Source organism: Trichosurus vulpecula, chromosome 7 (genome assembly GCF_011100635.1).
Source record: "Trichosurus vulpecula isolate mTriVul1 chromosome 7, mTriVul1.pri, whole genome shotgun sequence".
NCBI classification, from domain to species: Eukaryota; Metazoa; Chordata; class Mammalia; order Diprotodontia; family Phalangeridae; genus Trichosurus; species Trichosurus vulpecula.
Window position 1 is genome coordinate 262094444 of NC_050579.1, and position 27717 is coordinate 262122160.

The window sequence follows — 27717 nt, forward strand, 5'->3', positions numbered from 1 at the left end:
ATATAATTCATTTCCTCCAGCATATTCGGCCACTGGACAAGAATCTCATGTTAAGAATAGCAATACTTAAGAGTTTATGGGTGGTCTAAAAACTGTGTGAGGGCAGTTAGGTGGTGCAGCAGGAAGAGTGTGGGGCCTGAAGTTGGGAAGACTCATTTTCCCGAGTTCAAATCTAGCCTCAAGAGACTTACTAGCTGTGTGACTCTAGGAGTTCAATCCTATTTGCCTCAGTTTCTTCATCTGTAAAATGAGCTGGAGAAGAAGATGGCAAACCACTCCAGTGTCTTTGCCAAGAAAACCCCAAATGGGGTCAGGAAGAGCTGGGCATGACTGAAAATGACTGAACAACAACAAAAAAACCTGTGTGATTCTTTGCACTCTTTACCCCATTTCTGGACATTTCAAACATCATTACTTCTGGTAACAGGAGCCAAATGGCTTGAGAGTTAGTTACAAGGGCCAAGTCTTTTTGTCCATTTGACTGGAAAACCCTAAGGGCACAGCAGGGTCAGTAAACTCTCCAATTTCTTCTGCACAGTTTCCTCCATTCACTCCCTCTTACCTCAGTAGGAGGCCCAGTCATCTGCACATATAGGGTGTTTGGAAATTAGGTAAAAAGAAAGAGCATAGACACTAAAGGAGAAACCAGGAGCATGACAGAGGATGGTTAAGAGCAGAGCTACTGAGGACCAAACAGACACTGAAAGGGGAAGGATGAGGATGGAGTGATGAGAAGGAATAGAAGGACCTCAACCATCATGCCCACCCCCAACAAATAAAATGTCAACTTGACACAGCGAGGCTTTTTCTTATGGCTTTATTAGAGACACATAGATTGAACTGTAGTGTTTTGTGGATTTAGTCCCATACTACCTCCCCCATCTAAAGAAGCACTGGAGGCAGACTGAGAGAAGGCGCTCTCATTTCCCAAGTTCTTATCTTCCTTGTTCAAAAAGAAACAGGATTAAGAGATATGCCTTTTCAGACAAGGCAAAGGTATGGATCTGTTTTGTTTGATTATGCTTATTTATTATAATAGGTTGCTTTTTTTTTTAAATGGGAGGGATTTAGAAGACGAGAACTAGTAATAGATATGTCAAAAAATGAAGGTCACTACAGCTTTTAAAAATGCACAGAAGAGGGTTCAGAAGGAGAGACTAGCAGGACAGCTCTGAAATTAACATGTTGCATTTATTATATCCTTTGAAGAATGCAAAATGTATATAAGAATTTTATGTATTACCATATTCTGTGACTTCTGTGTATGTGGAAATGCTGATTTTGATGATATTTGTGGGGTACAGAATGACAAAATAAAAAGTTTTTTAAAAAAGAGAGATTGAGGAATAGTTCTGTCTAGGAAGCTGTAAGGTCCCAACAGTTTCATCTTTTCCCTCTGGGAGAGAGCAAGGCAGGGTTTTCTTTCCTTGGGGAAAGGTCACAGACTTACACTGTCCACTTCAAACACCTGGAGACAGAGTTGAGGCATCAGTTATACAGAGAAGGCACAGGGGAAGGTGGGGAGGTAGGGTACAGAGACAGAAAAGGAGGTCTGGTCTTTTTCCCCATTAGTGAATCTACCTTGGTTATTTCATAGCAAGCAATTGTGACTAGACAGTATATATGAGGATAAGGGGAAAGGGAACATCTTCAGGTTTCCCTAGCACAAAACACATTAGGAGAAACGGTAGTAGACTGGCTTAAAGGAAAATTGTGGGAGAAGAAGGATGAGGTACAGTCTTACCGAGTCTCTTGGTGTGTGCCAAGGCAGCGGACAGTACAGTATCTAGCTCCGCAGCTGACACAAGTATAAGGAGAAGGGAAGCCACACACTGCACAGAAAGGGCGCTGGGGCCGGGTAGGGGGCCCCGCACAGGCTGTGAGATAGTTAGGGCCCTCAGTCACACTTAAATTCTGGAAAATGAAAGGAGTGAGGACCTGGATCGTCAGTTACCTCCTTATTGTCCAATTCCAGTTTGCCCCCTTCCCTGATATAATTTCTATTTTACCAACCTCTTACCCCCTAAGTTCTCCCCCCTCTTCTCACCTGCTCTTCCAGAAGGGCCTGGAAGTTCTTCCGGAAACGTAGTTTAAAATGATCTCCTCTAGTTTTCTTCTTCTTCTTCCCTGAAGGGGAATGGGAGGAGTTATTCTGGGGACTTTTCCAATCGTCCTTCTTTCCACACTCTTCCTCATCTCGAGGCTAATGTCCCCCCAGTCCATCCCACTTCCACACTGCCCCTTTCAGAAAATCATAGAATTTTTTCTCCCTCCCACTTAAGCTCCCCTTTTATCTACTTCATTCCCCTATTATGTCAAAAGCAGAGGTCACAGGTCATGGATTGAAAGCTAAAGAGACCTCAAAGCTTAGAGAGGTCTTCTAGCCCCAAGTCCGGTGTTCTTTCTATATGACCACGCTGCCTTAGATACAAAGACTAGCAGAGGTAGTCTATGAATTTAAACGTGACTGAGGGCTCCAACCATGTCAAGGGATTCAGAATCTCAAGGGTTCTGCTAACCGAATCAGCTCACACAAGAGTGACTTGCCCAAAATCACCAAGGGAGTGAATGGCAGCACCGGGGCTAACAAGACAGTACCCCTGACAATCCTCCATCAAGATGCTTTTCCTTCCCTTTCAAGCTGTTTTGTACTATCCTGTCTAGTTTCTCTTTTCTCTTGGCCCCTTTCACTTCTGAAGCACTGGAGGGAATCCCCTGGCTGAGGATGAGTACAGCACCTCCAACATGCCTCATCTCTCTACAACCAGCCTGACCCTAGAACTCTACCCCTGGGTGGACTATGAGGCAGGACCAGGGACTGGATACCTGCCCTGTTATCACACATATCACCTCTTTTTCAGGGACTGATAATGAAGTGAATATTGCCTCTTCTACTGTGAAAGGCGTGACAATCTAGTGCCCTATGGCTCCATGAGGAATCCATGCTTATAGAAGGCTGCCTAGGCTAAAGCTCTCTACTACCTACCACTCCCCGTTGCCAAAACTCATGTTAGCTCCCTTTGTCCAGGGTCTCTATCCCACTCTTCCCTACCCTTGTATTGTGTCCTCTAGCACCTGTTTTATTAAACTACCCTACATATTAAATTTGTACCCTCCAACATGAAAATTACTTCACATGTATTTTGTATTTATGTATCTATGTATATGTATACCTATATATTCTTGAATGTGAATTCCTTAAGGATGGGGCCCATATGCTTTTGTCTTTCTAAAACCAGGCCCTAACACAGTGCCTGGGACTCTATACAGGCTTGTTTAACTGAAATGAATTAAGAAGCCCGTATGTGGAGTCAAAAGACCTGAGTCTGAATTTTGGCTCTTCCACTTACTCCTTAGGAATTCTTCGGCAAACCACTACTTCTCTCTGGGTTTCATTTTCTTTCTCTGCAGGATGGGGGTTGGAAAAGAAGAGGTTCTTCACCTGGGGCTATACACACACACATATATGTTGATAACTGCACTTATTTCAATATAATCAGTTTCCTTTGTAATCCTATGTATTTTATACATTTAAAAAAATTATGCAAAGGGTCTGAGGGCTTTATTACACTGCCAAAGGCGGGGGAGGTTGGGAAGAAGGGAATGACTCCAAAAAGCCCCTGGTCCATAAGATCTCCCTTCCGGCTCTAAATCCTAACCTTCACAATTTATGTAAACTACATTTCGACACCATGGGTTTCCTTTGCAATTCTACGCATTTTAGACACTTAAAGACAATCTGCAGAGGGCTCGGGGGCTCGACCACACGGCCGAGGGCAGGGCCCAGGACGCCGAAGGGTGACGAGCCCCGGGGCCGCAGCGATCCGTCGGGGTCCCCAGCCCCCCGTCGCCCGGGCTCACCGGTGTCGGCGTCGTCGTCGAACTGCGGCAGCCTCTTGCCTAGCTGGGGAAGGCCGGCGTGGGGGTCGTCCTGGAAGTTGTCGTTCTCCAGGGCCTCCAGCTGCCGGTTGATTCGGCGCTGCCGGGCCGCCCGGTCCAGCACGCGCCGCTGCCCGGGGTCCTGGGACCGCACTGGGTGGAGGGAGAGGGGAGAGCGGGGTCACGCGGGGGGCGGCTGCCCGAGGTGGGGCGAGGAGGGGCGGCCCGGCCCGGCGGACCCAGCCGCGGAGGCTCAGACTCACCCGAAGTTTTCTTCTCCACCATTGTGGCTAAGCCAGCGCCCAAACACCGGCGGCGAAGGCGCGGCCGCTCCCCCGGAAGCTGCGGTTTGCCATGATCACAGCTACTTCCGGCGGAAGTTCTTTACGTCAGAGGAAGGACGACATTCCCGAGGCCACCATTTTCCTTAAGGGCACCTGAGCGTAATCAGACGCTGGGCCCTCCCGCTGCCACGTGTTGCCTAGGAGACAAGGAAGCTTTACACTTTGTTTCTTAGACAAGTCACTTCCGGTGCCACCGACGCCTCAGTTTCCCCATATGTTAAAATGAAAGCTTTGGATCTCTTCTGGGGTCCCTTCCAGATTTAAAAATATGACTTTTGGGGTTTGGAAGTTTTGGAGACTGTTATAATAATGAAATGAACAGAACTAGAACAATTTATACGCTATCCCCACCATAAAAACAACTCTGAAAGCTCTAAGAACTATGAGCATTCATACAATGAGAATTCCTAATTCTGGAGGACCAGAAACGAAACCCACTATCAGTGACAGAGAGCTAATAAATTTAGGGTGCAGAATGAGACATGTACATCTGCATCTATACATATACATGTATATGCATATACAGTACTTACATACGGTCATACAGAGAATTTGTTTTTCTTCCCATGCATATTTGTAACAACGAATTTTTCTTCTTTTTTTCCCCATAGGGTGGCGTGTCGGGAGAAAAAAATCGCTTTCTGTTAATTATTAAAAAATAGAGAAGGGGTGTTTTATCTGTGAAATGTTGTGTGCCACTTTCAGATAAGGTCACCATTAATAGGTTTATTTAACAATTTTACCTGGTTACAAGAGACCTCTTATGGAATGGAGTAATCTGTGAGTAAAAGCAAAACGCATCAATAAAATAAAAAAAAATACATAGTGATTGGGAAAAGGGACATTAACAAATGGGGGAATCAGGAAAGACTTCTTGAAGAAGGCACTTGAACGGAGCCTTGAAGGAAACTAGGGATTCTAAGAAGTGGAGGGAAGTAGGGAGAGCATTCTAGGCCCCGGGGAACAACTTTTGCAAACACAGAGAAATGAGTGATAGAGTATAATTTATGGGGAACAAGTGGGCCACGTAGGTTGTGTGTGTGAGTAATGAAAATCTGCCAAGATAGGTCGGATCCAGATTATGATGATAATTTTCATCTGTGATTTGTCTCTCAGGAAGTAGAGGGGAGAGGCCCTGGGAAATTTCCTCTCTGAGGGCTGCCCAGGGTAATTCTAATCCTTATCCTTTTTCGGTGCTTTGTGTGTCTTTGGGCGACTCATCTAACGTTTTTGCACCTGTTTTCTTATCTATCGATAAATAAATGGGTTGCTTCTAGCTTTGTATCATACACTTCAGTACCCCCTCTCTTTAGCCTACAGCCTGTCTTCCTCGTCCCAACCACCTCTCCTCCCGGCGCCCCTTTCCTTCTTCCCAGTCCCAAGCGTTCTCACCTCCATCACTCCATACTCCAAGTTTACCTTCTCCTTTCTATTCCTTTATCTATACCCTCCTTTCTCCAAAGACTCGTGGTAGGTATGTATATTAGGGCTGGAGGGGTTCTCCATCTAGTCTTTTTAAAGGTGAAGAAACTGAGAACTAGAGATGGGGAAGGAACTTTTCTAAGGTCACACAGGTAATTAGTGGCAGAGTCTGGACTGGTACCCAGGTCTCCTGACTCCCCTGCCCTTCTAAAATCTACAATCCCCTCTACTCCCTGTAATTTCTTTCCTCAATTCGCCTCAATCGTCCAGTCTCACTTTCCCTAAACCTTTGCCACCTTTATTCTCCAGTTTCTTCCTAAACCCCTCTCCCCACCTCCTATTCTCCCAAATTCTCTCCCTTCCCCCCTCCCCGCCCTACTCTTCCTAATTTTCCCTGCCCACTTCCCTAGACGTGCCCCCAGTAAAGCGTCTGCTAGCCCTAGCACAATCCCCGCCTTGTCTCAGAGTTGGATTTCAGTTTCCGTCGCCTCGGGTTACGTCTTTTTTTTTTTTTTCCAGGTCTTTCTGAACACCACCTTCTCTCTCCCCGAGGCTACCCCCAGACCTTTCCCTTCTCCGATGCTCCTTCTCTCGATCTGGGATCTCTAGAGCCAACTCCTCCGCAGCCCAGGCCGGCGCGCCAGCCGGTGTCTGGCCTGGTCAGTGTCACTGTCCACGCCCAGCCATGAGCTCCCCAGGTTCGCTTCGCCTCCGGCTCGGGCTCCGGCTTCAGCTGGGACTGTCACCTCCGCTGCTGCTGCTGCTATTGTTGCAGCTGCTGGGACCCTCAGGCGCCTCGGGCTCTGCGAAAGCTTCGGTAGCGGATGCTGGCGCCAGCCACAGCGGCGGCGAGAGAGTCAATCCTGGTTAGTGGCGGCGGAGTGCGGAAGGGGCCGTAGCCCGGGACCTGGAAGAAGTTTGCTGGGTTTGGGATAGAGTTTAAGGTGGAGAGCGGGCCACGGCCCCCATAGTCCTCCATCTGTAGCCCGCAGGGTGGTGGAAAGGAGTGGGAAGTTTGAGAAGCAAAGTCCCGACTCAGTTTCTCTGGCTTCTATTTTTATCCGAAAGGGGGCAACAAGCACATTGCCCTCCCCGCCCCCCCCCCCTTTTTTTGCTCTGGTTATGTCTCTCTTCCCTTAGCTCCCCTCCCCCATATGGTATTCTTACTCTTCCTCAGGGCTAGGAATATTGTTTGGGGGGGGGGGGGGTTTCCTTGTTCACCGGTCACCATTTCAGATAAACTACTGGTAATCACCGCTGCCACAGAGGAGACAGAAGGATATCTGAGATTCCTGCAGTCTGCAAAGTTTTTCAATTACACCGTTCAGGTGAGGAACCTCTAGGTGGGCGGGGGAGTTAGGAATGTGTGCTGGGTCCTCAAGGGGAGCAGGGTTTGTTTGGCTAAGACGTCCCTTCTTCCTGGCATTCTCTCTCCCTCCCACAGACACTGGGCCTAGGAGAAGAATGGAGAGGAGGAGATGTGGCTCGAACAGTTGGAGGGGGTCAGAAGGTTCGATGGCTGAAGAAGGAGATGGAGAAATATGCAGAAAGAAAGGACATGGTCATCATGTTTGTGGACAGGTAGAGGGCTGGGAATGATTGATAGAGTTGGGGGTGGGGAAAGGGAAAGATCTTTGGGAGAGACCTGAATGAGTGAAGGCTCAAGATCACGAGATCATAGATTTAGAGCTGGAAGGAGATGGTAGAGGTCATCCAAACCTATCATTTTTCAGATGTGCAAAGTGAGACCCAAAGGGGTCATGATAAAAAAGGGGTCACAGAAGCAAGATTTAAGTTCTTGTCAAGTCAATGAGCATCTACTAAGCACTTGTAAATGTACCTGCCACGTTAACTACTGGGTACAAAAATACAAGCAAAAAAAAAGAAAATTCTTGCTCTCAAGAAGCTTATATCTCTAATTGGGGAAGATAACACATAAGAAGAGGAGGGAGGAAAGTATGGTGGCAAAGTCCAGAAAATCAGAAGCACAGCCAGGAGAGGCATGAAGAATGACTGTCTTGGGCCCTTTCTCAAAATGGAGGTTCTGAGAGGAACTCACCAATTGGAGAAGGAGGCCACAGGGGCAGAGGAATGTTCCAGGGTAAGAAGACCACAGGAAGTGAGGGAACTTCTAGGGTGAGAAGGTGATGGTTCACAGGGCACTTCCTCCAAATAGAGGTTCCGGGAGGAACTCACCATTGGGAGAAGGGGGCTCTTGAGTGCAGAGGGATGTCTTGGGGCAAGAAGGCTACAGGGATGGTTCTCTGACTTCAAATCCAACAGTCTTTCCTATGTATGCACCAAATGTGTGAGCAGAAGTAGCAAGTAGGGAGTGAGAAGGCTGTGTTTCTAGTAAGATGCTCTCCTCTTCCTCCACACAGCTATGATGTACTTCTAGCTGGGAGCCCCAAAGAATTGCTGTGGAAATTTCTTCAGAGTGGCAGCCGCTTGCTCTTTTCAGCTGAGAGTTTCTGCTGGCCAGAGTGGGGGCTAGCAGAGAAGTACCCCACTGTGGGAAATGGAAAGCGTTTCCTCAATTCTGGAGGTAAGTGTGCAGGGGAGCCGGGCAGCTGCGCCACTTTGGTGACTGGGGCTAGGTCAATTTCAGGGTTGGAATGAAGGACAGATAATACGGGATGGGGTGGGATTGGGCTGGACACCTGGTCTGAGACAGGAAGTTGTGGAATAGGGAAGGCAAACTCCTGGGCCCCTAGGAATCCTAGAGATAAGACTTGGCATAGAGAACTAGGGGGAAGGGAGTTATATACCTGGTCTATCAGGAGTTGAACACCTGGGTTCCAAAGTTTGCCCCACCTGGACAGGGTTCATTGGCTTTGCCCCCACTATCCATCATATTGTTCGTCAGTGGAAATACAAGGATGATGATGATGACCAGTTGTTCTACACTCGGCTCTACCTGGACTCCAGACTTAGAGTGAGGAGAGGGGATTGGGAAGAAGTCTGAAACACCTAGAAAAGGGTTATCTCCTGGGGTGGGGGGTTGGAACTCACTGGTGGAGGGAAAGGGAAAGTAATGTAGCTGGAGAAAAATCTGGGAGGCTGGGAAGATGGAAAGCAGTGTTGGGGGGTATGAAAGAAATATGGGAAGAAAGAAGTTGGGTGGGGGGATTCCTTCAATTAACATTCCCTATCTTGACCCCTCTAGGAAAAACTTGGCCTGGCTTTGGATCACAAATCTCGAATCTTTCAGAATCTCAATGGAGCCATAGGTCAGGGAGTTGAAGAGGGAGCAACTAAAGTTGATGAATGGTTGGGAGGTTCTCATGGGCAATTGGGTTGCCTGATGTTGGGAAAATCCCAGACTTAGGAGGAGTACTTCATGTAACTGTGTTGACACTGAGGTCCCTCCCCTGAAGAATCTGACTTTTGGGGAACAAAAATTTATTCATGTCTGTAGTACTATGGACCCTGGGGATGGGAAGCATAAAGCTTGACTTCCTTCTTCCCTCTAGATGAGGTGGTATTAAAGTTTGACCGGAATCAGGTTCGTATTCGGAATGTGGCCTATGATACACTCCCTGTCGTGATCCATGGCAATGGACCCACCAAGGTACCTTCCCCCCCCAATCTCATGGACTTGTTAACATCCTTAAGGAACCCCTGTGTCCCAGGGATTACAGTACCCCTGTAACTTGGGTGCTTGCATGGTGACTCTTGTCATGATAATAATAATAATAATAAACCATAGCTAACATTTACATTGTGCTCTAAGGTTTGCAGAACTCTTTGGATATATTATCTCATTCGATCCTCACAATAACCCTGTGAGATTGGTGGTATTATTCAACCCATTTTATTGATGAAGTAAATGAGGCTTCAGAGGTTAAATGATTTGGCCAGAGTCACATGGCTAGAATTTAGGTGAGGCAGGATTCAAATTCAAGTCTTCCAGACTTTAAGTCCAGTGCTCTATCCACTGTGCCACCTAGCTTCAATAGAACAGATGAGACAGATGAGGAGACTGCAATGTCTCTCTAATTCCCCTTGTTAATGCCTTTCCCCACCAATTTGTGCCCTCTTCTGTGAAATTCCTGACCGCTTTAGCTTCCTGGACTCAGATTTTCACCTGCTTTTCTCCCCCTAATAGCTCCAGTTGAATTACTTGGGAAACTACATCCCTAATGGCTGGACCCCAGAGGGAGGCTGCGGGTTCTGTGACCGTGACCAGATAGACCTAGAGGAGCTGCAGGTGAGGATATTGTAAGGATGAGAAAGGGAAGGGGGAAATGAAATGGTGCAGAGGAGTTAGGTAGGATTTAGTCTAATGTAACAAACATTAACAGTGTTCAAAGCATCGTGCTAGGTGTTAGTGGGTCAGAGGGAGCTCTTGGGGAGGACAGAGTGGAGAAAGAGTGTCTGGGTTTTCCCCAACCCATTTCTGTTGGCTTTGCTTGTTAAGGGGCTATTGCTAGAGAGCGTGGGGTTTTGGTCTCTTCCCCTTAGGTAACTTCCCCCTCACCCTGGGACTTCAGGTTGGTGAATATTCGTGGGTATCATCAGGGCGATAGTGTCTGCCTCTGGAGGGGGGTGGGAGTGACAGGCTTCCAAGTGACGGTCTTCCTTGTGGGCTCCCTCTACAGCGGCCTTTCCCCAGAGTGCTTCTGTCTGTATTTGTGGAACAGCCAACCCCGTTCCTGCCACGATTCCTGCAGAGGTTGCTATTCCTTGACTATCCACCTGATCGGATTACACTCTTCCTGCATAATAATGTGAGATAAACTCATCCTCCTTATCACCTCCCCACTTAACCCTAGTAGAACATAAGCTTCTGGAGGACCAGGACTGTTTTGCTTTTAGATTTGTATCCCAGAGCCCCAGTAATGCTTGTCAATTTCAAAGAAAGCCCTCATTTAAGTCTTGCCTCTTTTAGCGGCCCTGACTTCCTGACTTCTAAACTTTTTCCCTTGTCCTCTCCTCACCACCACTCCAATCTTGAATTTCCTCTGATCTCCCCATTTATCTTGCCCCTTATTACCCAATCTTTGTCTGTCTTTCCCTTCTTCTCAACCCTAGGAGGTCCATCACGAACCCCATATTGCAGCTGCTTGGCCTCAGCTCCAGGACCATTTCTCTGCTGTGAAGCTTGTTGGACCGGAGGAAGCTCTGACTCCAGCCCAGGCCCGGGACATGGCCATGTGAGTAGACTTGGAGTGGGGAAGGGGACAGTTCAGCCGCATTGATACCTACTTAATCATCCCAGTGCTATATCCTGGCCATCTCCGGAATTACAGGTGAACCTAGCCATGCTTATGCCTCCATACTGTCCGCCTCTGCCCTGTGCCATCCTGTCTCCCTATACTTGAGCCAATCCAACTATCCCCATGCTTGGGTGGGGTCATGCCTAGACGTGTCTGGGGAAGGTGAAGCCCTTGCTTTTCCTTATATTATCCATTCCCCACAGTAAGCATCTTTTCCAGAATTTTGTCTTTGATTCATCTTATTGTAGCAAGTTGAACTAATTTATCTCCTCTTCTCTTGGAGCTGAAAGTGGTGGTGAGAGGAAAGGAGGGGAGGCTTGCATCTAGGGACTCACCAATCCATCTGTTTGTCTGCAGGGACAGCTGTCGTCAGGATTCTGAGTGTGAATTCTACTTCAGCCTGGATGCAGATGCCGTCATCACTAACCCTCAGACCCTACGCAACCTCATTGAGGAGAACAGGTCACCCAGCTGGGTCACTCCCCAAGTCTCTGAAGGGATTCTCAAATCCACTCAAGAAGAGTCCCCTTATGTCCACCCTTAGGGGATACCCTAGGTCCCCCTCATCCTAGTTCTCACCTCACTCTCCCTTTTCCCTTTCCCTCCAGGAAGGTGATAGCTCCTATGCTGTCTCGACATGGGAAACTCTGGTCTAATTTCTGGGGGGCACTGAGTCCTGAGGAGTACTATGCTCGATCTGAGGATTATGTGGAGCTGGTGCAGAGGAAACGAGTGTGAGTCTTTTTCCTTTATGGGAATCGCTGCCTTACCTTCCACTACCCATCCCCTTCTCAACATTGACACTGCAACTACCCTAGTTCAGGCCCTTATCACCACTGAGTACACAGCAGGTGCTTAATAAACGTTTATTGACTTCCTCTCCCCTGAACTACTACAATAGCCAGTCTCCCAGACATATTCCCATTGACAGTTCATCTTTGTGGTTTATAGCTCAGAGGAGCAGGGTTTGGGGAAGCAGGAAGCAGGCCAAGGCAGACCCTGTTGAGGAATACAAAGGATAAAGCTGTGTTGGTCCCTCTGTGGCCCTGGGATGGATAAGTAGGTGCATCCTCAGGGGTTGGAGGGCTCTCTGTGGACCTGGGTAGCATCAGCTAGGACTTTGAGGGAATTGGGTAGCTTAAGCCTCAGTTTCCTCTTCTGTACAATGGAGATATTTGTATTATCTATCCTATAGGACTGTGAGGAAAGTAAACTCCCAAGTAATATGGAAATGAGCTATCAAATAAAATAATACATGTAGAATACTCTGTAACTACAAAACACTGTACAAGCTTTATTATTATTCTAACTTTGCTCTCTTCAACACATATACAGGGGTGTATGGAATGTACCCTATATATCCCAGGCCTATTTGATTAAGGGGAAGACTCTCCGGGACGAGCTGCCCCAGAGAGAAGTGTTCTCACAGAGTGAGAGTGATCCTGACATGGCTTTCTGCAAGACTGTCCGTGATAAGGTATGAAATTCAATCTCTAGGTCCCTGGGGCAAGTGGAGACTGGGAGCACCATTCCCTAATTCTTTTCATTTTACCTTTCTTCTTCCCTAGGGTATCTTCCTCCATCTCAGTAACCAGGAGGAATTTGGGCGACTTTTGTCCACATCCCGGTACAGAACAGACCACCTGTACCCTGACCTCTGGCAGATCTTCGACAACCCTCTGGTGAGGAAGGGGCCCCTCCTTGGACCCAGTTCTTGCTGCCTGAATAGTTGCCTTTCAGGCTGTCTCCCGAAGTCCCATCTTTCAGGGGAATAACCACCTGCCCTTGCTCAGAGGAAGGTGAAAGAATGAAGCAGTCTTGAGGTGTCTGATATTAGAGTGGTAGCCTATTGGGACTGGGGGGAAGGGGGGTAATCACTGGTGTCTCCTCCACAATGTACTTGTAGGACTGGCAAGAGCAATACATTCATGAGAACTACAGTTGGGCACTTGATGGAGATGGTGTGGTAGAACAAGTAAGCCCCTCTAAGGGAATATCCCCAATCACCCAAACATAGACTTTCTCCCCATACCCTAGGGAGTATCCCAACCATAGCCTTCAAGCCCAACACACACACACACACACACACACACACACACACACACACACCTTGCCCTGTCTCATCCTCTGATCCTTGTCACTTTGTTCTCTTAGTCCTTATCACTGCGTCTTCCTCTCTACCTTATCACCCACCTCACCCCCCATTCTGGCCCTTACCTCTTCTTTTGTTTCCCCACCAACTTTACCAGATCAAAAATGAGTCACTCAGCCCAGGTCCTTCTCCTCTGTCTAATCATCAGGATTCTAGAGCTCTGTGTTCTTTCCTTTCCCTCCCCCAACCCTGCCTCTTTAGCCATGTCCAGATGTGTACTGGTTTCCATTGTTGTCGGAGCAGATGTGTGATGAACTGGTAGAAGAGATGGAGAATTTTGGCCAGTGGTCTGGGGGAAAGCATGAGGTAGGATGGGGTGACTTGGAGAAGGAGAAAGTCAGGAGATGGGACAGTTGGGTATTCTGGAAAGGAGAGGTAGAGAAAATGAAGGAATCCTAGGGAAAAGACCAGGGAAGGTAGGATTAGGGATGATTTGGGAATGAGTGAGAAGGCGGGGGAAGGGGATAAAAGAGAGGAAGGGGGACGTAGGACTACAAACCCAGGAGATAAAGGGGGACATCGGACTCCAGGCAGGGGCTAGGCGATGTGGGGTCAATGTGGGAGAGGGGTGGCAATAAGGGCTTAAGAAACTCTTGGGGAAAGGGTATTTCCAGGAGAGAGCAGAGATGACTCAACCTTTGTGTGCCCAAACTCTCCCCTTTAGGACTCCAGGCTGGCAGGAGGATATGAGAATGTGCCGACTGTAGACATTCATATGAAGCAGCTGGGTTATGAGGATGAATGGCTGCAATTCCTGAGAACCTATGTGGGACCCATGACAGAGAACCTATTCCCAGGGTACCACACAAAGGTTGGATGGTGCAAGGGGACATGGAACTACTTCTCTTCACAGCCTCCCCCCCACCCCATCAGATCTCAATATCAACCCTGCCTTTCCCTGCATGATCCCTGTGAGCTTCTGAGGTCTTTCCTTTTGGGACTGTAATTTCTGATTTTAGGTCCTTCTCCGGGGATTGGTGGGGAGGGAATTAAGAAAACAAGTAATTTATGTTCATATTCACATAGTACTCGGCAGTTACAGATAACTCATGTATCCAGATCTCATCTGGTGCTCACAAGAGTCCTAAGGTAGGTAGGACAGGTATTATCCCAATTTTATGGATAAAGAAACTGAGGCTCAGAGAGGTGGCTTGTCTAGGACCGCATAAAAGGCAAGTGGCAGAGCCAGGACTCCCAGTTCTTCTGATAACAGGTCCAGGACTTTGTCCACTGTACCTGCCGCACTAGATCCATCCCTAACTTGTGTCTACAGATGAGGTCTGACTACACTGCCCATCAGGAGTCCCAAGAAAGGGAAGAACTGCCACAGAATGGTCCTTTACACACCTGAGAGATGGATTAGAGCCAGGGGAGTAGCATTGCCTGATGAGGAGGAATGGTCTACATTCCACTATTTTAGCATAAGCCTCAGGATACTAACTTTGGTTCCCGTTGAGCACTGGCAAGAATAGTGCCTGCCTGATGCCTCCCAGAGGCACTCTCCAGCTTCAGCCCCCTTGTCGTGGGATTGTAGCTGTAGAGCTCAAAGGAAAGGTAGAGGGGCTAGTTGAGGACCCTAGGACTTTCCCTTGTCCTTCCCAAGTCCATCTCAGTGATCCTCCTGTCCTGATTCTGTGGGATCATCCCAGACCCCAGGCCATGATCCTTTTCTATCTTCCCCCAGACCCGAGCAGTGATGAACTTTGTGGTCCGGTACCGGCCAGATGAGCAGCCATCCTTGCGGCCACATCATGATTCTTCTACTTTCACTCTCAACATTGCACTCAATAGCAAGGGTCTTGACTATGAGGTGAGCAGGGGTACCTGTCCCCTCCCCATGTGATATCCCTTTCCTTTTTTTGGGAACCAAATGAAATGACCCTCTTCCTACTGCTTTCTGAGATATCATTGGCCCCAGGACTGAAAAATAAGATGTCCAAAAAAAAAAAATCCCCAGAGTTTCTCATCTCATATACATGTTCACCTCTCCTTTTGTCTCCCATTTCTCTTTCTTTGGTAAACACACACACTCCCTTATTTTCTCTTTGTTTAAGTCTCTCTTATAACTTCTTCCTCTTCCTCTTCTTACTTCTGTCTCTTATTAATCTAAGTCTGCACCCCTATCCCAGCTTTAGCTCTTGAGGATCTGAATTTATCTGCCATGATATCTTGTCTTCCTGGGTTTTCTCCTCATTTAGGGAGGAGGCTGCCGATTCCTGCGATATGACTGCATTGTCTCATCTCCAAGAAAAGGCTGGGGGCTTCTGCATCCTGGCCGCCTCACCCACTACCATGAAGGACTACCCACTACAAAAGGCACACGATACATTATGGTGTCTTTTGTGGATCCCTGACAGTTAACTACTTTCCTTTTTCCCATCACCACTGTGCCTTCTTGGGCCCTAGGTCCAGCCCCCTTCCTCATTGCTAGGGGAAGGGGACAGAAGAATTTCTCTGAGTTCTGCCCCATGATGTGTATTTATTGTGCACCTGTCTGTCAGTTCAGTGTGTGTCTGTCTACCTTTCCTTGACATGGCCCTCTCAGGTAGCCCTTGGAACTCCTGTCCTTCCTTTCCCTACCCTCAGCCACAAATGGTAGAGTGGCGGTGTGTTTGGGAGAGGTTCCCTGTGTGATAAGTTATTGAATAAAGGAGGATTTGTAACCTTTGTGTCCATATGTTTATCCTACAACCATGCACCCATCCTGGGAAGAGTGTCCCATTCTTGTACCTCTGTCCTCATTTGGGGTAGTGGAAAGAGCATTGAATTGGAGTACAGGGACTTATATCCAAATCCTGACTCTACTACTCACGGTGCATCCTTGAACATATTTAAATCTCTAAGTTTCAGGTTCCTTATCTGCGAAATGGGGGGGCTGAACTAGTTGACACCAAAGTCCCTTCTAGCTTTAAATCCATGATACACTTTGGTTTCTATCCCTTATTGACTTCCCATTCTCCCCACACATCACTGAATACAAGGAGACTGATATTCACCAAGGGGAAGTGGACAGAGGAGAGAAAAAGAGGGAAGGCCTGAAGCAGCTTTGGAAAAAGAGATTATTTTTCCTACCATTCACTTTCTGACTCCCTCCTCCTCTGGTTGTGATTTCCTGTGGGGGCTGAATCTCAAAGTATCTTAACCTCCTCCCACACTGGATAATTCATGCTTTAGATCTGTACTCTAAATGACTTTTAAAGTGGTCAAAACTGGCTCCAGCCAGATGCTCCGCTCTTTCCCTCAGGCTTGGTGGAGTGCCACACAGTCCCCCCACACCCATGGTGTTCTGTCCTGATGAGCTGTCCCAGTCTCCCTGTTCCTCAGATATCTGGCCCAGCACCAGCAATTCAGAGCACTGCAGCATTGGTGCTTTTGGGTTTCAGCCCCCAGAAGGATTTTGCTCCTGACTGTCAAGGCCTGAGCAGACTTCAGCAGCTTGGAGTCAGGGTCTCCATGGCACTGCAAAGAAGTAGGGACAACCAGGGTACAAGGGTGTGTTTTGATGTAAGCCTGTGTCGTGTCCTGGGGTCTGCCAGTGTAGCCTCATTGATAGTCACATGGGACCTGGTGGACAGGTGCTGAGTGAGATCTGCTCGGTGAGCTTCAGTTCATAGGTTGTTTTTTTTTTAACCTCTTCAATTCTGGGTGTCTTGGAGACAGCTTTATCTTTGACACATAATTTATATTTTGGGGAGATTTAAGAGGTTATGGGGATCAGAGAAAATGCCTAGTCCACGATCTTGGGGCTCACATGACCTGGAAGTCTCCCCTGACTTCCCTAACACTTGTCACCTGCATCACCAATCGTTCAAACAGTCACAAAACTTGGAGCCTTCTCTCAGTCCTTGTTGGTCTTGACGGCATTTCCATTTTGTCCTCTTTTCCACTCCACCACACTGATACAGGCCTGCAGTATCATCTAATGGGATCATTGCTATTGCAATAATTACTGTCAATGGCTTCCCGGCCTCCACTCTATTCTATTCTTTATGGTCTTGCCAAAGACTATAAATATTATTATAGGGCGCTGCTCTAATCACAGCTCTATTCAAGACTCCTCTTTGCCTACTGAATAAAGCATAGATTCCATAGAGGGATAGTGGAAGGTCTGTGATATACTTCAGAGGCTTATTGGCTTGGCTTCTTGCCTTTCCAGGCTCCACTGATCAGTGAAACTCCATTTTCTTTCTATTACCACTTCACACCAGCTGAACACTGAAGATCCACTCAGGGACGGGCCCTGGTTGTTCTTGAAGGCTTTCTGTGCTGCTGCCAGTTTCTCTCTTTTCAGTGCTCATGGCTAGGCTGTGCCAATATAATAAAAATGCCAATACTACCCAAATTAACTTACATGTTTAATGATATACCAATCAAACAAACAAAGGGATGCTTTACAGAACTTGATAAAATAATGACAAAATTCATTTGGAAAAACAAAAGATCTAGAATATTAAGGGAAATGAAAAGAAGTAAGGATGAGGGGGAACTAGCACTTCCATACCTCAGACTATATTATAAAGCAACAGTTATCAAAATCATCTGGTACTGGTTAAAGAATAGAGAAATAAATCAATGGAACAGACAAGACAAGGGAGATTCAGAAACAATGGAATGTAATAACCAGCGTTTGATAAAGTAGAAAACATAAATTACCTAAGGAAAAACTTCCGATCTCATAAAAACTGTTGGGAAGACTGGAAAGCAGTTTGGCAGAAATTAGGCTTAGACTAATATTTTAAACCATACTCCACAATACATTCTAAATGGATATGCAACCTTAATATTGTAATATAAAGGATAAAAAAATTAGAAGAACAAGTCATATACCTCTCATAGCTATGGGTAGGAGATGTATTCTTAACCAAACAAGAATACAGGTAATTGTAAATGATAAAATAGGTAATTCTGATTACTTGAAATTGAAAAGGTTCTACACAGACAACATTAATATACCTAAAATAAGAATGGAAGTGGTCAAATTGAAAAAAAATCTTTGTATCGAATTTTTCTGATAAGGGCTTGGTATCCAAGATTCATAAACAATTAATAAATACATGTAAGACTAATAGCTATTCCCCAATAGATAAATGGCTAAAGAATACAAACAAACAGTTCTCAAGAGAACTGCAAAGCATTCACAAGCACATGAAAAAATGTTCCAAATCACTAATAAGGGAAATGCAAATCAAAACAGCTTTGAAGTTTCACCTCACACCCTGCAAATTGACAAAAATGAAAACAGTCAATGTTGGAGAGGTTGTAGAAAGATAGTGCATTGGTAATTAAGATGGATTTTTAACACTTCTTCAATCAAGTACCCTTGAAGTGTTTGGCCTTTGTTTCCTTGATTAAATTAGGAGTCCTTAATGACCTCCTTGCCTCAAGGGAAAGCCTAATTTACGTGGGTTTGAGTGACATGTTTGTGACATCAGAGGCTTTTAGACCATGTGGATTTATCACATTTTTGTGACGCTTTAGGTCACATGGGTGAGTCGCATGTATGACTCACCTTTGGCCCTGAAAAAGATATATAAACCCAGAGGGTTGGTGTTCTCCCTTGGAGCTCTGAGCCACAGGAAGAGTGGTGTGTGACTCTGGGCCAGCCGTTGTTGAGCTCCCTGGCTCCTGAACTCAGATGTTGAAGCTTTTTGGTAACTATGAATTGTGATTTGGGCTGCTTCCAATGTGTGTTTGTACTTGTATTTGCTCTGAAGTTCAGGTTGCTGGCTTTTCCTCCTGAACTAAGTGAGTTTCTATGTATATGTTGGATTAAAATAAGATTGTTAACCCCTTAACGTTGCTTTCCTTAGTAAAGCAGATCAAAAGAACCTTTGTTGGCAGCATTCCTGTTGTTGGCTTTGTGTTGGTCTTTCACCCCCACAGCAGCTGCTAGCCCAATTGTTGAAACAGGTATATTAGCACATTGTTGATTGATCTGTGAAATGGCGCAATCACTTTGGAAAGCAATTTGGGATTGTGCAAACAAAGTGACTTAAAAGTCTATATCCTTTGAACCAGAGACCTCATTACTAGGCTTATACCCTAAGGAAGTCATTGATAAGAAAAAAAAAGTCTCCACATACTCCAAAATATTTAGAGCAGCACTTTTTCAAGACAGCTAAAAATTGGAAGCAAAGTAGATGCCCATCAACTGAGGAAGAATGACTAAGCAAACTACTGTGTTGTAAGAAAAGATGTATTTGATAAATCTAGAGAAGCATGGAAAGATCTACATGAACTGATGTAGAATGAAGTAAGCAGAGCCATGAAAACAATATACACAATAACAACAAAGTAAATGGAAGGAATGACACCCCCCAAATCAAAAGTAAATGTAACAAAATTATAAAGATCAAACAGGACTTGAATAAAGAGATATGAGAAATCACACCTAACCGACACCTTTGTGGAAGTGAGAGGTCCGCAGGGGTTACACATTGCACATGTTTTTGGGCTTCTCTGACTTTTTTGCCCTCTCTAAAACCCCTCCAGCCATTTGTCATATGAGTTGGCTCTCTGAGAGGGAGACAGGGAGGGATACATGGGATACTATAATGGTATAAGAAACAGAAGATATCAATAAAAACTTATTTATTAAAAACATAGGGGACTCAGGAATAAGGAACAGGGAAAAAAGTTTTCATTTTGTTTTTATTTTTTGGTGGGAAAGATAAGCTGGTTAGAATCTAACACATTAGTGCCTAGCATAGGAGCTCGATTTGTAAATTGACAAATGACTGTTTCTATCTCACTCCCTCCTGGAAACTATCCTAGGACTCTACTGTCAGTCATCCAATAACACTTATTAAATATATATTATTATATGCCAGACACTGTGCTAAGCAATAAGAATACAAAGAAAGGGGAAAAGATAGTCCCTGCCCACAGGGAGCTAACAGTTCAGTGGGATGGACAACATGCCAACACCATGCAAGCAAGTTATATACAGGAGAAACAGGAAATAATGAACAGCAAGGAGGCACCAGCAAGGTCAGTGGATTGCAAAGCAGGGGGAGGGTGTGCGGTACAACAAGACTAGAAAGTCCATTTCTCTAGTCCAGGGGTGGGGAACCTGCAGCCACAAGGCCACATGTGGTCTTCTAGGTCCTCAGGTATGGCCTTTTGACTGAGTTCAAGTTTTTCAGAACAAATCCTTTTATTAAGGAGATTTGTTCTGTGAAATTTGGATTCAGTCAAAGGGCTGCACTTGAAGACCTAGAGGGCCACATGTGGCCTTGAGGCCGAAGGTTCCTCACCCCTGCTCTAGTCCCTGGTTTCCTCCAGGGCCCCAGGTAAGACCATGAGTGGTAGGGGTTTATTTTGTTGGGTGGACTGGCTTTGGGGGTTCCTGAATTTTCAGTGTTCCTGAAGTCTGTGGGACTCTGTTTCTCAGGACAATATGAGATGCTGACCCCTGGGACTTGAAGGTTGCTTCCTTCCTTCTACACCCAATCTTCAGCTCAGGTTTACCTGATTGTGTTTCTTCTGGCAGCTGAAACTGGGATGAGTCTGGTTCCTCACTATCCTGTACTCTACAGTGACAAAGACACACACAGGCTGGGGACAGACACTCAGCCCAGGTCTGCAACTGGGTTGCATGTAGATTTTTCTGTTTCCCCATATTTGTGAATGTCAGCAATCCCACAACCCTGCACACCCCCTTTATCACCAGGGGAACTTGGAGCTCTCTGTAATCATGGTAGGTGTAGAAGAAAGGAAGTAGCTACCATCTGTTCCAGAATGTCTTCTGAAAAAGTAAAAGACCTCTGAATATACTGAAGGCCAGCCACTTGAAGAAAAAGATGGCTATAAAAAAGCCCCATAAGATATGGGGAAGAGAAATCTACAAAATAGCTAAAGCCTAACATAAGGAGTACAGACAGATGTACAGACACAACATCTGTCTGACAAGGATGGCACACAAAGCTGGCAACTAAGTTAGTTTTTGTGATCGGAATCATAGGTATCAACGGCACTTTTGTTAACCTTAATATGACTTCAATTAACATGCAGAGGATTATGGAACCGTGCAATGGCATTGGGTTACCCAAAGGTGAAGTCTGTGAATGACTCCATTGATAAACATGAAACAAGAATTGCCCTGACAATGCCCTTATTGCAAAATTTCTTGGAAAATATGGGATCATCTGCAGGAAGGACATGATCCATGAGATCTACATCGTTGCCAAGAACTTCAAAGCTGCCAACAACTTCTCGTGCCCTTAAATTATCTTTTCTGAGGGGTGGAATGAAGAAAAAGACTTCACATTTTGGGGAAAGTGAACATGCTGGTAACTGGGAATACCAGATCAGCAGGCTTATTAGAAGAATGAACGTCTCTACCATGATTATTTTATTAATTAGAAAAAAAAAAAGACAAGACAGAATGCCTCATTCCAGTTTCTCAAGAACTTCAAGGAGCATGTCTCAACTGCCTCCTCCTCCTGGCCTGGGAGCGACTGGGTTCGAAGTCCTGTCCTCTTTTTCCCCACCCACGCCCCACCCTTGAGGGAGATGGTATCTTCCAGCCCACCGCCCCTCTATGACCGAAAAAAAAGGCGGGGGCGTGGTGGTGGTGGTGGTGGGGACAAATAAAAAGTATTTGTCTTCCTTATGCGTATGTGGTGGGATGGGGGTTAGGGAAAGCTGAGATGCCCAAGAAACCCCTGATGGGAGCAGGGGGGGTGGGTGGGCGACCGAGTTCAGTCGTCTGGACCCACCCCACCTAAGATCTGCATATAAGAGGAGGTCGTCTGGAGAAACGGAGCTGGCAGGAAAAAACACGATCCTTCCTACCATTGATCCTCAGTAAGGGCTCTGCTGTCCAGCTCCCCAGCTACTCTAAATACCTTCAAGGATCCCACTGGACCTCCCCTCCCCCCCCCCCCCTCCAGTGACCTACCTCCTACAGCTGTTTTCTGTTTCACCCCGAGACTAACCAGAAAAGTAAGTCAAAGGTCAAAGATCAATTTGAAGTGTAAGCAAAGGAAGTTTGGGAATATTTCAGAACGCACCAGACCTTTCCTCTGGTGAGAGGTGCCCACTTAATCTTCCTTCCCTTCCTACTTTCCCATCCCTTCCTACTTTCATTGTCCCTTAAGATTTCATTCCTTAGCCTCCCTCTGGTCACTTTTTTTCCCTCATAGGTTTAACTTTCACCGTCTCCCACCATGAAGACCTTGAAGAAGCAGAGAATAGAAATGCTCAGCGTTTATCAATTTGTAATCACTTACCTCTTCATGGGTGAGGCTGGCTCTGCAACTGGGTCGTTGAAGGGACAGGGGATTTGGGGTGGGGAGGGTACGAGGGAGTGTGGTGGGGCTCCTGGACATTTGGGTCTTAGAAGTCTAATCTTTCTCTCCCAACTTCCACCCCTTTTTCTCTCTTTACAGGCCTCTTCTCCTCCCTTCTTCTCCTCTGTCTTCTCTTCACGCCGTTCTGGTTCCTTTCCGTTCTCTACCTGGTGTGGCTTTATCTAGACTGGGACACACCAGACCGAGGTGAGGAATGACATAAAGGGAGGGATGATGAGGGGGAGATGAGTGGGGGAAGGCGCCTCTCAGACTTCACCTCTCCACCTCCCCCTTTCCTCCTTGCAGGCGGTCGGCGCTTTGAGTGGATGAGGAAGTGTAAGGTTTGGGAACATTTTAGAGATTATTATCCCATCAAGGTGAGAGAGGGATATTGGGCGTGCCTGGCCCCCATTTGCTAATACCGTCTGTCTCTACTTAATCACCCTAACCTCTTGACCGGTTCGTTCCTTCTCTCCCTCTTAATGGGCTAATACATAAAACTTGTGTCTGAGGTACAGTAAGACAAGGGAGGTGGTGATGGGGTAGTGGTTTGTGTGTAATGTATCTGTGCCTGCGCCGCTTTTAATTCCTTCAATCTCGAGCTTAAAGGTTAGGATGGTAAAAAGAAAGTTTTCCCATTCCAACAGGGCTGATCTTTTGGTATTTTTTAACTCCCAGTAGAGAATAAATTCTTAGATTCCCATGCTTGCTCCCAGGAGAGGGCGGGGGGCTGGACACCAGGGAGGGTAGGTGAGTGGGAAGGGCTCTCTAATCTCAGGAAGAAGGCTTTTAACCAGAGAGATTTGGGGCGGGGGTCGGTGTGGGTGTTTCAGCTCGCATCGCTCCGCTCCCCGTCCCCACACACGCCCCTTCTCCGCAAAGCTGGTGAAGACGGCAGAACTGCCCCCAGACAGAAACTATGTGCTGGCCTCACACCCTCATGGGATCATGTGCGCTGGGACTTTCTGTAATTTTGCCACCGAGGGCAATGGCTTTTCCCGTCAATTCCCGGGTCTTCGGCCTTTCGTGGCTGGACTGGCGGGCCTCTTTCGACTCCCTGTATACCGGGAGTACCTCATGAGCTTAGGTGAGTGTATGTGCATGCGTGTGTCCTGGTGTGTCTGTGCTTGTGGTGGGAGGGAAGGAAAAGCACCGCACCATCGCACCAATGGCAAGGGGCGGGGCCGGGGGGGGGGGCGGCGGCGCGAATGTTGGAGGAGAAGACTGAGCTCTCGGGTCCTGGAGTCTGAGTCTGTCCGCAGGGCTGTGCACAGTGAGCCGTCACAGCTTGGACTTCTTGCTGTCGGGGCCCCAGCTTGGCCAGGCTGTGGTCATCTTGGTCGGGGGCGCTGCTGAGTCACTGCACGGGGTCCCGGGAAAGCATTGCCTCACCCTCCGTAACCGACAGGGGTTCGTGCGCCTGGCCTTGAGGCATGGGTAAGTTTGCTGATATCAAGGCCAAAGAATGTGGCGCTGGATATAGGGCTATAACGTGGGGGTTGAAGGCAAACTAGAGTTTAAAAACAAAGACGTTGAACTGGTGGTGTTGCCTGCCGGAATAAAACTGAGTTTTATGAAACACACGAAGTTGGAGTTCACACTCTCTAGTGGCTGTGTGTTTGAGACTTAGTGCCTAGTCAATCAGTGAAAATGCCATCTTTCAGTATAGTGCTATAGAGAGACACTGGGACAGGGGGACATAAAACCTGGTCTCACCTTAGCTATGTAACCTAAGGTAGGCCTCAATGGGTCTCATTTTCCTTCATGAAGGATTCCACTAAGGTGCCTTCTATCTCTTGCTATGCTATGTATGGTTCTAAGTTTCACCAAATGAGATAACTGAAAAGTATTCTGAAAGTCTTAGATCCTAATATAAATACAGTAACCACTTATTAAGCACCTACTGTTTGTAGAGAGAAGTATATTTAGTTGTCCGTGGAGATACAAAGCTTAAAACAAACATGGGCCCTGCTCTTTTGGGAATTTGCAGTTTAGTAGGGGAAGATAATACCTAAAAAGATATCGCTGTAATGCATGTTACTTTATAAAATGCATTTAAGTTACCAAAAATGCTTTGAGAGGTATGAGGGAGAAAGATGGCACCCACAGGGGAGATCAGGGAAGCCTTGCTGGAGGCGTTTAGCATTTGCACTGGCCTTTAAAAGATAGGTAAGAATTCAGTAATGAAAAGGGAGGAGATCTCTGGGATTGGGGAGAAAATAGTATACAGTCAGTGGCGGGGGGGAGGGGTTTGAGTCCAGTTTTGCTAAGATGTAGAGGGAAGTGATGTGATAAAAAGCTGGGAAGGTGTGTGATGTCCGTCTAAATGTCCAGTATTATTTTATTTGAGACAATGTGACATAGGGGAACGGGAATGTTAGACTTGGAGTCAGGAAGGCGAGGGAACAAGTTAGAGGGTAACAAGCACTGGACGAGACACTGAGTTAAAATGCTTTACAAATATTATCTGCTTTGATCCTCACAACAGCCCTGGAAGGTAGGTGTTACTATGGTTCCTATTTAACAGAGGTTAGGGGATTTGCCCAGGACTACACATTAAGTGTCTGAGATCATATTTGAATTCAGGCCTTCTTGAGTCTGGCCTGGTCCACTGCGCCACCAGCTGCATCTAATGGGCTCAGATCTCCATTCCGATGATGCCTTGCCTGGTGTTTGCCCCTGGGGCGAGTTAGAGGGTTTTAGATTTTGAGCTGGGAGGGGTCTGAGAGGTCGTTGAATTTCTTATTTTACAGAAGAGGAATTCAGGCCCAGAGAGGTTAAATTAGTTACTTGTGGTCACATAGTGTTTGAGTTGGAATTTGAACTAAGGTCTTCTTCCTGAGTTTCTGCTCTATCTGCATGAGCCTCATATAACTCTGACCTAGGGGTGTTAAGTGGGAGATCCTAGGTCGCCGTGGTAGAGGCCACATCAAAATCCCATCATTTAGTTACCTCTGAGGTCCATGCCTTTGGAGTAGCAACCAGCTGGAGTAGGAGTGTGGGGCTGCAGCTCCAAACAGAGCCCTGAGCTGGCTAGAGAGCCACTAACAGGATCTTCACAGTCTTCGTGTTTGCATTTGTTTTGGTTCTCCTCCCACCAGCTTCCTGGGTATTGCCTGCATGGTGATGGGGGAGCTGGGGTGGGGTGAGGAGTTAGGGTACCTCTGTGGCCTGACTTTACCTGTCTCCTCTTTACCTCTCTCTATTCCCTTTATAACCTCCTTTAACCAGCCCTTAGGGCAGCTAGATGGTGCAGGGGATAAAGTGCCAGACCTGGAGTTAGGAAAACCTGAGTTCGAATCCTGTTTCCAACATTTACTGGCTGTGTGACCCTGGGCAAGTCACTTCACCCAGTTTGCCTCAGTTTCCTCATCTGTAAATGAGGAGAGGGCAAACCACTTCTAATCTTTACCCAAATGCGGCTATGAAGAATCAGATACAACTGAAACAATGGAGCAATCACAAACCATTGTCCTACAGGGCCTCCCTGGTTCCTGTATACTCCTTTGGGGAGAATGAGATCTTCACACAAGCATCATTTGGGAGAGGGTCCTGGCAGAGGTCTTTGCAGGAAGCCTTCAAGAGATACATCGGCTTTGCTCCCTGCATATTCTGGGGCTGTGGTTTCTTCTTCCCCTGGGGATTGTTGCCCTTCCCTGTGCCTATCACCACTGTTGGTGAGTTCCTTTTCCTCTGAAGTTGTTTGCTCTGGGTATGACAGTCACCTCTTCTGGGTAACCCACAAACATTTTTTCCTCTTCAGTGGGCCGCCCCATCACCGTCCCCCATCGTCCAAATCCTACCCAAGAGGAAGTTGACTGGTACCACAGGCTCTACATGGAGGCCATAGAACAGATGTTTGAGGAACACAAAGAAAGCTGTGGGGTCTCTCCTTCCACCCATCTCACTTTCGTCTAGGACTCTGCTCCTGTGTCACCTCCACCCACTACCCTGACTCTGTGTATTTCCTCATCCTAGCCCTACCTCTTTGCAGGTATGACTCTCAGAAGTGGATTGAGACCTGCCCTGGCTTGGAAAACATGATTTCTCCCTCTTATACTCTTCCCTCCCTCTGGTCACATGGAAGAATAAGTCAAGTATGAAATGAGCACCTACCATGTTACTGCTCTTGCTGTGATTGGCGTAGGTAGAAGACAGGAATACCACCTACCCAAGGCAATGAGAAAGCTCTATATAAAATGGTATGAAATGGAGTGCTAGATTGCATAGGATCAGGAAAGATTAGAGCAGTCAGGAAAGTCTTCTTGTAAGATGTGGGACCTGAGCTGGATTTTGAAGGAATTAGATATGTAGAATCTGGCTATTCAGAGACCATCCAAGATTTAGGTGGGGCTGGGGTAGATAAAAAATATAAACCTTTGTTGGCAGGGAAGTGAGCTTTGTTAGCTACTGGGGCAGCCTTACGAAGGAAAAGTTTGTTGCCCCCTGGGTAGTAGCAAGAAATAAAGTTGGTTATGTAGGATGGGGTCAGATTAGGGACTGGCTATGCTAAATTTGTCTCTCCCCTTGGATAAGGTGTTAGAAATTCCTTGGAAAGGTAGATGGAGGAGGGACTTGTTTATTACTAGAATTGTAGGATGATAAAATTAGAAAGGACCTTAGAAAAAAATCCAGTCTAGCTTTCTCATTTTTCAGATAGAAACTTCATTTAGCCTGACAATCAAGGTTATACCGTCTGACAGTAACCTACCTTTTCAGCCTTATCCCCTTTGCCCTATACATAATTGTACATTTCACCTGGACTAAATTGTGAATTCAATTAAATGTTTATTCAGTTGAATTTATTACATACCGACTCTGTGTTTCTTTTTTCTCCTCTGTGCCTATGTTACTATTTCTTTTCCAACAAAACACTTGTAATATTCTTCAAGTAGCCACATCCCACTTACCTTCAGTGTCTAGCTTTGGTTTCCCTTCTGCTAAGGCTTTGATGATGACTCTAACCCTCGCTGATTTTCCTTCTCAGTTCCTACAGCACCTGTACCACCAAGTTGAATTGCTGTGAAGGTTTGGTAAAACATGGTTCTGGCCTTCCTAGATCTCACATGGTTCCACACATACACTTTGATATGCCTTTTCCTACCTCTTTGCCTATGTTTATATCACTCTCCCTCAATTTGCTTCCTCCTCTCCTCATTGCTTTGCCAGCTGAGGACCCTTTCCTCCCCTCAAATTCTGGATTTAAACACCAAAGAAGAGAATTTCCATACTTTCATCAGAACACAAAAAAGAGGATACTATAATGAACTTCCACGTTATGCTGCTTGTTTAAAAAAACCTAAATAATAAATTTTATGTTACTCTAAAAACTAGCTTGCTTGTCTGTGCTTTCTTGTCAATGTTTCTTTTGTTCTCTTCTGTGCAATTTAAAAAATGTTTCAATGGTT

General features: G+C 46.4%; 3 protein-coding genes across 3 annotated transcripts; 2 read left to right on the forward strand and 1 right to left on the reverse strand.

Annotated features, from left to right (window-relative positions):
• Positions 1–801: 801 nt before the first annotated feature.
• ZNHIT1 (zinc finger HIT-type containing 1) lies at positions 802–4257 on the reverse strand. Its single transcript, XM_036765960.1, has 5 exons — positions 4143–4257; positions 3862–4032; positions 2048–2127; positions 1745–1914; positions 802–1468 (listed from the first exon to the last, which is right to left on the reverse strand). The coding sequence occupies exons 1-5, from the start codon at positions 4162–4164 to the stop codon at positions 1447–1449; spliced, it is 465 nt and encodes a 154-aa protein (XP_036621855.1). The 5' UTR covers positions 4165–4257; the 3' UTR covers positions 802–1446.
• A 1805-nt stretch (positions 4258–6062) lies between these two features.
• On the forward strand, positions 6063–15679 carry PLOD3 (procollagen-lysine,2-oxoglutarate 5-dioxygenase 3). The gene is made up of 19 exons (XM_036765951.1): positions 6063–6511; positions 6882–6973; positions 7090–7226; positions 8027–8190; positions 8468–8580; positions 8812–8875; positions 9119–9216; positions 9754–9855; positions 10247–10375; positions 10680–10801; positions 11222–11326; positions 11473–11598; positions 12200–12341; positions 12433–12546; positions 12771–12839; positions 13218–13322; positions 13681–13827; positions 14701–14826; positions 15215–15679. The coding sequence occupies exons 1-19, from the start codon at positions 6331–6333 to the stop codon at positions 15368–15370; spliced, it is 2292 nt and encodes a 763-aa protein (XP_036621846.1). The 5' UTR covers positions 6063–6330; the 3' UTR covers positions 15371–15679.
• A 6507-nt stretch (positions 15680–22186) lies between these two features.
• MOGAT3 (monoacylglycerol O-acyltransferase 3) lies at positions 22187–26227 on the forward strand. The gene is made up of 7 exons (XM_036765955.1): positions 22187–22259; positions 22409–22516; positions 22616–22686; positions 23192–23396; positions 23572–23746; positions 25790–25986; positions 26073–26227. Exons 1-7 carry the CDS (start codon positions 22187–22189, stop codon positions 26225–26227), a joined length of 984 nt encoding a protein of 327 aa, XP_036621850.1.
• The last annotated feature ends 1490 nt before the right edge of the window (positions 26228–27717 follow it).

What these genes read in the sequence shown, in the direction of transcription:
- ZNHIT1 (XM_036765960.1), bottom strand. Translation starts at nt 4,164, where the DNA reads ATGGTGGAGAAGAAAACTTCGG. An exon ending in GGTGGAGAAGAAAACTTCGG is followed by an intron (nt 4,033 to 4,142) that starts GTGAGTCTGAGC and finishes CCCTCCACCCAG; the next exon opens with TGCGGTCCCAGGACCCCGGG. An exon ending in CGACGACGACGCCGACACCG is followed by an intron (nt 2,128 to 3,861) that starts GTGAGCCCGGGC and finishes ATTCCCCTTCAG; the next exon opens with GGAAGAAGAAGAAGAAAACT.
- MOGAT3 (XM_036765955.1), top strand. Translation starts at nt 22,187, where the DNA reads ATGAAGACCTTGAAGAAGCAGAGAATAGAAATGCTCAGCGTTTATCAA. An exon ending in CTGGGACACACCAGACCGAG is followed by an intron (nt 22,517 to 22,615) that starts GTGAGGAATGAC and finishes TCCTCCTTGCAG; the next exon opens with GCGGTCGGCGCTTTGAGTGG. An exon ending in TGTGCCTATCACCACTGTTG is followed by an intron (nt 25,987 to 26,072) that starts GTGAGTTCCTTT and finishes TTTCCTCTTCAG; the next exon opens with TGGGCCGCCCCATCACCGTC.
- PLOD3 (XM_036765951.1), top strand. Translation starts at nt 6,331, where the DNA reads ATGAGCTCCCCAGGTTCGCTTCGCCTCCGGCTCGGGCTCCGGCTTCAG. An exon ending in AGATCTTCGACAACCCTCTG is followed by an intron (nt 12,547 to 12,770) that starts GTGAGGAAGGGG and finishes ATGTACTTGTAG; the next exon opens with GACTGGCAAGAGCAATACAT. An exon ending in GAGATGGTGTGGTAGAACAA is followed by an intron (nt 12,840 to 13,217) that starts GTAAGCCCCTCT and finishes CTGCCTCTTTAG; the next exon opens with CCATGTCCAGATGTGTACTG.